The 12,500-nt window shown below is 41.6% G+C and overlaps 1 protein-coding gene across 1 annotated transcript in view; it reads left to right on the top strand.

The window, feature by feature from the left end:
* The window catches only part of LOC141109796 (serine protease inhibitor swm-1-like), a 25,015-nt gene that overhangs the window by 10,501 nt on the left and 2,014 nt on the right, over positions 1-12,500 (top strand). The window contains exons 4-5 of the mRNA XM_073601070.1: positions 9,960-10,020; positions 11,508-11,540. Coding sequence (XP_073457171.1) covers positions 9,960-10,020; positions 11,508-11,540 — 94 coding nt within the window. The remainder of the gene's footprint in view (positions 1-9,959; positions 10,021-11,507; positions 11,541-12,500) is intronic.

The following is a 12,500-nucleotide window of genomic DNA, read 5'->3' as shown; positions in this document are numbered from 1 at the left end:
GTCTCAAAAAAGTTGGAACAAGGTAACAAAAAGCTAGCAAAGAAAGTGGTAATAACAAGGAAGAGCTGGAAGAATATTTTGTAGTTAATTCAGTAATTGACAAAAAGGTCAGTAATGCGATTGGGTATAAATACTGCATTATGGGCAGTATATGGAGCCGACGATCAAAGATAATCAATTAACCACTTGCCTACTAGGCACTTTTACCCCCTTTCTGCCCAGGTCAATATTCAGCACTTTCACACTTTGAATGACACTTGTGCAGTCATGCTACACTGTACCCATATGAAATGTATAGCTTTTTTCCCCACACAAATAGAGCTTTCTTCTGGTGGCATTTAATCAGCCCTGTTTTCTTTTCTTTTTTTCTGCTAAACAAATGAAAAGTGAAGAAAATAAAATAATAGTTTGTTTAAAAATTGCACAAATACTGTAGGTATTTTTTCTCCTTCACTGATGAGCATTTGTAGGTGAAACTGATTGGCAGCACTGGTGGGAGTGCCCTGATTATCAGTGTAGATGCCCCTTTCACACAAGCCGTTTATCGGCTCTCCTCTCGTTGTCAGCGCGAGGAAAGGAATGCCGATAACTGGCTTGTGTTTACATCGTGATCAGCTGTCATTGGACACAGCTAATCACATGGTAAAGGTAATGCTGTGATTGGTACCCCGATCTGTGTCCTAAGGATGCAGCCATCATAGAGCTTGGGGCACGTGGGCAGCTCGATCACGGGAGGAAGTCCATGGATTCCCTGCTGCCAATGTAAGCCCGCGCTGTAGCCATCTTTCGGCTATAGCGCAGGTGGGAAACTGGTTAAACAGCAATCTATGACTTGCCTAAGTTGATATGATGTTATCAGTCCTCTGCAGGCAGGAAGAAGCATATCATCATCAAGCATCATCCTCATACAGTATTTTGGATTAGTATGTTGGTGAAGATTTGATTTATATGACATGGATGGAGGTGTATTTAATGAAGGAATATAAAGTGACACGGAGATGTGCGATTGAGAATATTAGATTTTATTAACAAAACACAAACAGCTTCTCGGGGAAACCAGATGTTTGTTTTTATTTTGTAATCAATGACAGTGCACTTTGTATCCGCTTAATTGCAACATTGTATCTGTTACATCTAGTAACAAGTTTACTATATCAGAGTCTCCCCCTGCTGTTCAGTCACAGTACAACACTATCAATGATATATATTTTTATTAATGCAACTACTACAAGTGCCACAGTCTGTCTTTATCATAGCTTCCTAAAAACTTCTCCATAGCAGGTTGTCAGAGGGAGGGTCACCACTTTAACCTCTAAGGGTTGACTTGCAGGGGACACAATTGGTCTTGTTACTCCCTTCTAGAAATGTGAATCCAGGCTTACAGTAACAGCCAATCAGACACAGATCGATGCACGGTTGGCGTGGGCCACTTTTGGCACACATAATGGTACAGGGACTTCCACAATCATAATATATTTGATCCGGTGGGCACTCACTGTCAGGGACTGAAAATGTAAAAAGAATAAAAAATTTAAATAAAAGAATGTTAATGATTTTTTGGACCAGCAAGATTAACTTTGGAATTAGACATACATAGGAGAGAAAAAAAAAAGGTTTTGTGCTGCCACCTAGTGGTAAAGTGCAAGATATCAAGTGTAAAAATTGCTGCTGTTATCACCTATGCGTTTCCACATCAACAACCTAGAAAACTATATATTAATGCGATAGCGCTCCCCAAAACAATCTAACATAAATACATAAAAAATACAGTGAATTAAACCTGTCCCCGGGGATTTTTTAATCTACCTATGCCCCAAAAATGAAAATCCCTCCTCCTTGGAAATTGCAAGGTATGAATGTGAAATAGAAACAACCCCCCCCACACACACACACACACACACGCCAAAGTATTTATTTTTCTGTCTGAAACACTGGCACCAAGATTTCACCAAATTAATATTTCAAATTTTGGCCAATTCCGGTGAATGTGGGTGGCTGGATCACCACCTTGACATTCACAGGTCCTCGTATCTGCTCCGTGGACCTGGTGGGTATTACCCTAATGTTACACCCAGTGGCAGACACTATGGCCTATGGGCCCCTGTATATAATCAATTTCTGGGCCCACATTCAACTACTGGCCAGGCCAGAACACTCCTCCCCCGCATATCTATCAACATCTAGACAGAAGTGAGTCCCCACCCACATCTAGAATGAATGGGCCCCCAAAGTCTCAGAAAGCCCTTGTATAGCTTTACAGTGTGCCAAAATTGTATGTCCCAACCTCCCCCCCCCCCGGGGTTACATCATTGTCCCCTTCTATAGAGAGATTATTTTTTACATGTACCTGGTACAGCATGTATTAGTATGAAGGTGACGCCTGGAACACAAAGAAATGTATGAATCAATTAAAGCATATGTGACTCTCAAACCCTCAAACCATTCAGTTTAAAATGGAAATGAAAGGCAGAGCTGACCACGCTGTGCTCTCATGCTTGGTGTTGTCAGTTTAATAGGAAAGCAGCGGGACTGGCAGGATCAACAGGGATTTCACACAAAGGAAGCAATACAAAGAGAACAGGAGACTTTATCATACATGGTACAGCAGGCACATATCAGGAATAGGAAGTGTTGGGTTGACATATTCCAGAGAATATTGATTCCAGACAGCAATGAAACCCGGCTCAGGGGGAGCCGCTGTGTAGAGGGTTTCAGCAACCAGGAGAGTGTATGTATGTGTGTTATTACTTGACCCCAATGCTGGGAGGGGTGGTTATGATCCAATGCCAGGGAAGGTGGGGGCTCTATTATTACTCCCAGTAACTCTAACCATACTGCCAATGCCAGGGGAGGGAGGGGGGGGGTGTTTTATTACTCTTACCTTGAATTACTCCCTCTGACCAAAGCAAGAGGCTTTTTTTTTTAATCCCACTGACCCCAATGGTCACCCATTGGGGGGGAAGAGGTCACCCCCCTTAATCCGTGTGCCCGGCCCCTAATTTACATGCATGAATTCCATGAATTCCAATGGTTTTTTTTGGAAGCACATGATTAGAGCCTGAGGCTCCAAAAAGGGTGGGCGCAGGGCATTGGTGAGTGGATGGTTTGCTGTGCCCCCTCTCCCCCCCCCCAAAAAAAATTGCTTATGATATATAGTCATGGCCGGGAGATATATAAATCTTCATAATTCATGAAACACTCAGCTAAGGAGCACCCCCCCCCCACCAGAAAAGGTGGAGTGAATCACCCTGTCTAAGTTGAGGTCAATATACAAACATTATCTTGAAGCAGAGTGACCTGAACAATTGTGCCACGTGACACGAAACCAACTGACAATGGTCAAACTATTGTTTTGAGATCCAGATAGCAGAGCCTTTGATTAAAGGAAAGACAGGGTAAATAACCCCATTGTTTCAAAGGGTGAGATCGTCTCCTTAGAAAGAACCCAGTGTTGACTCAGCTTTTCTCCAGACAATGGCAGCAGACGCCCGGTTAAGTATACACCAGAAGGACACCAGTCACCAGTTGAAACAGAACTAAGAGTATGTGTATGTGTATGTATGTGTGTGTATGTATGTGTATGTGTGTTTATGTATGTGTATGTGTGTGTATGTGTGTGTGTGTGTGTATGTATGTGTGTGTGTGTGTGTGTGTGTGTGTGTGTGTGTGTGTATGTATGTGTGTGTGTGTATGTGTGTATATGTGTATGTGTGTGTGTGTGTGTGTGTGTGTGTGTATATGTGTATGTGTGTGTGTGTGTATGTATGTGTGTGTGTGTATATATGTGTGTGTGTATATATATATATATATAATGTTAAATTACAATGTTGCAATGCATTTGGTAAGCATCAATGTGTAGTCATCCATGTATTTGACAAGGATTTGGCACCAGTCTGTTATGGTTAAAAGGCGATGTTGTTTAATTCCATAAATCTCTGTCAATCTCAATATATTTGGTTAGGTAGAGATTTCTTATAGCCAGCAAGGTACACGGGATGGGGACAGAAAAAGGCCGGCAATCACCATATTATAGTAACATGAAACATGTTAAAACACATTTCATAATAACACTAGACATCATATTCTGATTACACCTTTACCATGATCATAGATGGGCGGGTGAGAATCAGGGCAGTTTCCTCCCATATTTGGAACCAACCAATCACGAGATGGTAAAGATGAAGTTAGGGAGGTAACCATCCAATAATTTTCACTATACAAAAGGGGAGACACAGATGATTCCGAGGGAGAGGACCACAGACCCACACCCTGACCTACACCCTGACACACACCCTGACCTACACCCTCTGGAGGAACACAAATTTGAGAATAAGTGACCACTCCCCATCTCGTTGGACATTGCTGCTAGGACGAATCGAATACACGTCCTTTTCTTTACACAGTGGTGAGATACTGACCATATAATTATTGATAATATTTTCTCTTCCCAAAAATCATAGGAATTGTATCTTTCTGTATACATTGTATCTTATTCAATACTGTGTGAAGGGAAAATTATAGGAATCATATTTTACTGTTTACATTTTATCCTATACAATACTGTGTGAAGGGTAGTTTAGTATTTAATAATTGTCCCACGTCATTGGCCTTGTGTGTTGAAGCCGCTTGTGGGTGAAATCAAGATCAACCTGTATTATAACAAATTTGGCTACTGTGGTCCCAGGGAAATGATTTATCGCCCCATTCAATCTGGTGGCTCTGTTAAAATTAATATTTCCTTCAAACTGATAATATCTGTTGACTCCACGAGACTTCTGGCCGGAGAAATTCAGAGGATTGTTTTTCCGAGGCCAACAGGAGATATTGGGGGTCATTTACTAAAGTAAAATCCACTTTGCACTGAAAGTACACTAATGCCCCGTACACACGGTTGGATTTTCCGACGGAAAATGTGTGATAGAACCTTGGTGTCAGAAATTCCGACCGTGTGTAGGCTCCATCACACATTTTCCATCGGATTTTCTGACACACAAAGTTTGAGAGCAGGATATAAAATTTTCCGACAACAAAATCCGTTGTCGGAATTTCCGATCGTGTGTACACAAATCAGACGCACAAAGTGCCACGCATGCTCAGAATAAATAAAGAGATGAAAGCTATTGGCTACTGCCCCGTTTATAGTCCCGACGTACGTGTTTTACGTCACCGCGTTCAGAACGATCGGATTTTCCGACAACTTTGTGTGACCGTGTGTATGCAAGACAAGTTTGCGCCAACATCCGTCGGAAAAAATCCTAGGATTTTGTTGTCGGAATGTCCGATCAATGTCCGACCGTGTGTACGGGGCATTAGAAGTGCAGTCGCTGTAGATCCGAGGGGGACGTGCAAGGAAAATAAAGAAACAGCATTTTAGCTTGCACGTGATTGGATGATAAAATTAGCAGAGCTTCCCCTCATTTCAGATCTACCCCTCAGATTTAGAGCGACTGCACTTCCAAGTTAATTTGCCTTTCGTAAATAACCCCCATGGTGTTTTTGAACTTAAGGCACGATTACTGCCTTTTTACATAGTCATTTGGGCTACCCTTGGGTTATTTATCAAATATTAAGGAAAATTGTTTTATTGCCGCGTTGATGTCTTTGGTAGGGAGTATGAAATATTAATCACCAGAAATCCCCGTTCTGTATGAAATTGTATAATTATACTCCTAAATTAATAAAAATGATTTATTTATTAATTCTATTGGGAGATATTTATCTGTTGTTAAGAATTCCCAATAGAATAACGAACTCAGGAAATTATTGTGGTCTGAACAAAGTTCACATTTTTACCGTAAGGTTGGAGGCGCTGCGCAAAACACTAAGATCTTAATAATTCAAATTCCCCGTATGTATTATTCCATACCACAATAATAATAATTATATATATATACATTTTTTTTATATATTAATTAAAATAATCTATCTATCTATCTATCTATCTATCTATCTATCTATCTATCTATCTATCTATCTATCTATCTATCTATCTATCTATCTATCTATCTTTATATATTTATATTATTTTAATTAATCTATTTTAAAAAAATTAGAAAAGGAGGATATACTTCAAAATGCACCCATCTTCACCTTTTTTCATCCTGTGTCAAATTGCAGTAGCGCTGATCTCACTGCCTCTTTGCAATCATTTCCTGCCAACATGCACCCCAGCATTGGCCGCATGGTATTTCTCAGGGCGGGTTTCCTGAAGGTGATAGCAGTGGACCGCGCCTGTGTAATTTGTTTTGAAAGAGCCACTTGCAGGAGCACAACTGGGAGCCAGGGACAGAGCGTTGTCACCCCCCCCCCCCCCCCCCATAACAGGAAGTGCCTGAACAAGACCGGATCAACAGGGATTATTTTAATAAAAATCTGCAGAATTAAAGGGTGATATTCAGGCTCCATTCACACTTGTAATGAAGACAAAAAATAAAAAATACCCCCCCCCCAAAGGGGAAAAAAAAATCAAAGCTCTACTTACTGACCAGCTTGCAACCAACCAAATGAACCTGTCTAACAGTATGCAATTAGTCTGTACGCATTTGCAAATGTGTGCAAGTGTGCGTAAGCTAAAGGCACCCTGTTACCTGTGCTTTCAATAACTTTTCAGATTGCTTTTCAGATTTTAAAATAATCTGATTCCCGAGTTATCCTGCCATGAAGGTCCTTGTTCAGGCATTTTCTTGTTATAGGGTGACACCACTTTGTCCCTGGCTCCCAGGTGTGCGCCTGCTTTGTCACTTGGGCTTCTGATGGAGACCACAAGTGTAGAACCTTTCTATGCAATTCCAATGTGTGAATGAGGAAAATACTGCATTATGGCCACTTGATGGTGTTAACTACAATAAGAAGTAAATACAGTGGAACCTTGGATTATGAGCATAATCCATTCCAGGAGAATGCTTGTAATCCAAAGCACTCGCATATCAAAGCGAGTTTCCCCATAGAAGTAAATGGAAATGAAGATAATTCGTTCCACATTGACTTCTATTACATGCAATACCGCATGTGGCCAGAGGTGGGGGGTGGACGCCGGAGAGCCTCGGAAATACTCAGGGACAGCTCGGAAAGCCTCAGAAACACTCGGGAACAGAGTATTTCCGAGTCGTTCTGAGTATTTCCGAAGGGCTCTGAACGGTTCCAAGTGTCCCCGGCGCCCCCGCACCTCTGGCCAAATGCGGTACTGCACCGCCCATTAGCTTGAATTCTGCTCATTTTGCGAGATAACACTTGCAAACCGAGTCAGAATTTTAAAAAAAAGGTTGCTTGTCTTTCAAAATGCTTACTCGTAAAATAAGGTTCCACTATATGTTTCTTAGTGCCATTTAGTGAACATAATTCAGTATTTTACCTATTCACACAACTGATTTGCAGGGCCACTAAATGACACTAACTATCATAAGAAGTAAATGCTTCTTTGTGCCACAAGTGTACAAGTGTAAAATCATGCTATGCAATTCAAATATTTGAATAGGGAAAATACTGCATTATGGCCACTAGATGGTGCTGACTATAGTAAGAGATAAGTATGCCTCTTAGTGTCGTCTAGTGGCCATAATGTATCCCCCCAGTCATATACTTGAATTTGAATTTACATTTGAATATACATTTGAATTTCAAGGCCACTAGATGGCACTGACTATTATAAGATATACATATGTTTCTTACTGCCATCTTAGAGACCATAATTCACTATTTTCCCTATTCACACAATTGAATTTCCAAGCCACTACATGGCACTGACTATTATAAGAAATACATATGTTTCTTAGTGCCATGTTCGTGACCAAAAATCAGTATTTTCCCTATTGACACAATTGAATTGCAGGGTCACTAGGTGACACTAACTATCATAAGAAATAAATATGTTTCTTAGTGCCATCTAGTGACCATAATGGAGTTACATTATGGTATTGGGTCATTTTTCTAGCTCCTGGGCTTCTGATGGAGATTACACATGTAAAATTATGCTATGCAATTCAAATGTTTGAATGGAGGAAATACTGCATTATGGCCACTAGATGGTGCTGGCTATAGTGAAAAATTAGAGGCATTAAGTATGCCTCTTAGCGCCATCTAGTGACCAAAATGCATTTTTTCCCCAGTCATACATTGCAATCTGAATTTGTTGTTAAAGCGGGGGTTCTTTTTTTTTCTTAAAATCAGCAGCTACAAATACTGCAGCTGCTGACTTTTAAAATAAGGACACTTACCTGTCCAGGGCGCCCGCGATGTCGGCACCCGAAGCCGATCTATCCCTCGGCTGTCAGGTCCTGCCGCCGCCATCCTCAGTAAGGGAATCAGGAAGGGAAGCCTTGCGGCTTCCCTTCCTGGTTCCCTACTGCCCATGCGCAACTCGCGCTGCGCTATCCCACTGGTCCCTGCTGTGTTCTGGGATCTGTGTGTATCCCAGACAACAGGGGGGGAGTGACGTAGATACCCGCGGGTGGGAGTGACGTAGATACCCGCGGGTGGGAGTGACGTAGATACCCGTGGGTGGCCCGGGTATCTATGCCTGGAAGTGGGAGCAAAATACCTGTATTAGACAGGTATCTGCTCCCCCCTCCCCCCTGAAAGGTACCAAATGTGACACCGGAGGGGGGGAGGAACCTGGAAAAGCGGAAGTTCCATTTTTGGGTGGAACTCCGCTTTAAAGCAAAGTCAGCAGCTGCAGTATTTGTAGCTGCTGACTTTTCATTTATTTATTTTTCGCCGGAACTCCGCTGTAGTATACATTTGAATTGCCCGGCCACTGGATGGCACTGACTATTACAAGAAATAAATATGTTTCTTAGTGCCATCTAGTGGCCATAATGCAGTTACATTTAGAAATTGAGGATGATTTACTAAAACTGGAGAGTGCAGAATTTGGTGCAGCTGTGCATGGGAGCCAATCAGCTTCTAACTTGTTCAATTAGGACTTGACAATAAAATCAGGAAGCTGATTCGTTTCTACACCCGATTTTACACTCTCCAGTTTTAGTAAATCAAAGCCATAGGGTCTTTTTTACCCTTACCAAAGAGATAAAAAGATTCATTTTCTTGATATTTCTGATATTTTTTTTAGCTGTAACTTGCAATCCTATAGCTTTGTACTAACATGTAAACTAATGTAATCTACGTAATCTGTGTTTAACGTAATTATCACAATACTTGACTTTTTTTTTTAGCTTTAAAATGTTAATGTTATTTTTGTATTTTTTTTTAATTTGCTGATTTTTATAAAAAATAACCCCTGATGATCCTGCCATGAAAGTCCCTGTTCAGACCTGTCTCTCCACTGTGCTCCTGTGTTGTCTCCCTGCCACATTAATTCTGCCTTATTTCCTGTCCCAGAAAAACAACAGGAAGTGAGATAATGTCTAATAAAAGGTGTTCTAGTGACAACTGCAAAATTTTGGCTTTCAGGGCAGACCGTAAATTCAGACAATAGTGTCTATCAGAATAAACATGATGAAACATAGAAGATTTGCTTAGCCATTTGTCCAGCAAATTTTCATGTACATTTGTTTTGTGCGAATTGGGCAAAAACACATTTTCATTAAAGCCATTAGATGGAGCATTGGAAGTATGTATTTTTTACAAGACATATGTTACAATTCTAGAGAAATGTTACTAGAGAATGCTAGAGGGAATTAGAAACAACGTTTGAATTCATTTGCTAATTCCCTCTGGCGTTCTCTAGAATTGTCACATTGTATTTCTTGTTACAGACCTATGTAAAGACCTATGTAGTTATGTGCTCCTCAGCGCCATCTACTGGCCATAAATGTGTATTTTACTATTTACTACTGCCCATAATAAAAGAACTTTTGTATTTTCAGAAGCAGAGTTACTTATTGACAGTTTGTTTGAAGAGTGTGATTTCAAATCCTGTATCCTGTAATATACTGTAAATGCTTATACTGTGTATATTTCTGTGTCTCATCTGTACGGCTCATCTTTTCTCTTTGTTTCAGGAAACTGATAAAGTCTTGGTAATCATGGGACCATCCTCCGCATTCCTTCTGGCACTAATTGGTGAGTAAAATACATTTATAAAGTCTACAATGATTTATAGTGAAGTCGACTCAGTAATCATCCATGGATAATCATGTACTGAGTGTGATCGGGGTTATCTATGATGGTGAAGTCATCTCTTCAGACCAGGGGCCCCAAACATAAACAAAGGGCCTCTTTACTGTCTATCAGACTATTTGGGGACCAGACTGTGGTAAATGTGTGTGTGTTTGTTGAGGGGGGGGGCTTTAATACCCCAACATTAGAAGTTAGTAGGAGCAAAAATGACCATGTGGCTGTGGTCAGAATGGTGACCCAGCATTGGTGTCAGTTGGTCGGTATAATAAAAAACCCCCTCAGCATTGGTGTCAGTGGGAGTAATAAACCCCTCACCCCCCAGCATTGGTGTCAGTGAGAGTAATACTCCCCCAGCATTGGTTGGTGTCAGTGGGAGTAAAAAAAAGTCCCAAAGCACTCATGTCAGTGAGAGTATTAAACCCCCCCACCTCAGCATTGGTGTCAGTGAGAGTAATAAAAGAGCCACCAGCATTGATGGCACTGAGAGAAATACCCCCCCCCCCCCACAGCATTGGTTGGTGTCAGTGGGAGTGATAAACCTCTCACCCCCCAGCATTGGGGTCAGTGGGAGTAATTCCCCCCCAGCATTGGGGTCAGTGGGAGTAATCCCCCCCCCCAGCATTGGGGTCAGTGGGAGTAATACCCCCCCAGCATTGGTTGGTGTCAGTGGGAGTAATAAACCCCTCACCCCCCAGCGTTGGTTGGTGTCAGCGGGAGTAAAAAAAGTCCCAGAGCACTTATGTCAGTAAGAGTATTAAACCCCCCCACCTCAGGATTGGTGTCAGTGGGAGTAATACCCCCCCAGCATTGGTTAGTGTCAGTGGGAGTAATAAACCCCTCACCCCACCAGCATTGGGGTCAGTAACAGTAACCCCCCAGCATTGGTTGGTGTCAGTGGGAGTAATAACCCCACCCCCACCCTCCAGTATTGGGGTCAGTGGGAGTAATAACCCCCCCACCCCCCAGCATTGGGGTCAGTGGGAGTAATACCCCCCCAGCATTGGTTGGTGTCAGTGGGAGTAAAAAAAGTCCCAAAGCACTAATGTCAGTGAGAGTATTAAACCCCCCCACCTCAGCATTGGTGTCAGTGGGAGTAATACTCCCCCCAGCATCGGTTGGTGTCAGTGGGAGTAATAATCCCCCCCTCAGGATTGTTGGTGATACCTGGTGGTGGGAAATCCAAACATTTCCAGTTGTCACCAGAACAGGAATAGAGGGGAAATCGTTCAATGGGGACACCTGTTTTGGTTACATTTGTCTTTCCTTATTTTGGAAAGATTAACTCACATGTCCTGTTGTGTCTTCCATTTAAAAAAAGTGTACAAAACGTGTTATTTTTTTACTTTTTTATTTGAATATTTTATTGTTAATTAAATTTATATTTTCATCAATTATTTTAATTGATTAATAAAATTATTTTTGTTTTCCAGACGTCGCCTTCATCCTAATCCATGCTGGACCAGGTACATATAAATATTAAATCCTTTTATAGAAGGGAATGATAGTGTAACCCGGGGGGGGCACAAAAGCTCACACAGATAGCCCGACCTGTGAATGCCGATGTGGATCCCACCCACCAACATTCACCAAAATTTACCGCCATTTACCAAAATTTGAACTCTTCCTTTTGTAAAATCTTGGTTCCGCTGTTTCAGACACATAAACAAATACTCTTGTATTCTTGTATTCATGTGTTTCATTTTGAATTTTACAAGCATGGGAAGCTCGCATTATAGCGGCATTAGACCCAAAAGCAAACATTTATTATATTGCGGATGATCAATTGCAAAGCGACATGCACGTTCATTCTGTGTGGACGGGGGCAAAAATTTTATGTTACACTCACTGGGTCAAATGTTATTCAGAGAAAATACCGCATTATGGCCTCTAGATGGAGCTGATGATCATAGGAAATAAATACTTCTTAACTATAAGCGTTGGCTGCCTCTAGTGGCCATAATGCCGTATTACCACATTATGGACTCTAAATAAAGGTGATGATCACAGGAAATAAATACTTATTAAATATGAGCATCAGCTCCATCTAGTGCCCATAATGCTGTATTACCGCATTATGTCCTCTAGGAGGAGATGATGATCACAGGAAGCAAATACTTATTAAAGCGGAGTTCCCACTATTAAATTTTTTTTTTTTAGGAACCATATCTTTTGTTATTAAGCCTAATGTAAAGCACTCATGTTTTTGTGCTGAATAGGCCCAGGATTGAAGATTTCGTAGAGGAATATAATTTATATTCCTCTTTGTAGGCAGTGTCCATAGTGCTAGTGGGCATGTGAAGCCCACAAGCACTACCTTCCGGGCTCTGGTGCAGCTGAGCGACCAGCATGCACCGCCCGTTCTCGCGCATGCGCCATATGTACGGCGCAGCGCCGTACACACCCGACGTTGCCATCACAACGGG

Source organism: Aquarana catesbeiana, linkage group LG10, assembly GCF_042186555.1.
Source record: "Aquarana catesbeiana isolate 2022-GZ linkage group LG10, ASM4218655v1, whole genome shotgun sequence".
In the NCBI taxonomy this organism is placed as follows: Eukaryota; Metazoa; Chordata; class Amphibia; order Anura; family Ranidae; genus Aquarana; species Aquarana catesbeiana.
Note: the sequence above shows the minus strand (reverse complement) of the source record. Positions and strands in the feature narration are given on the sequence as shown.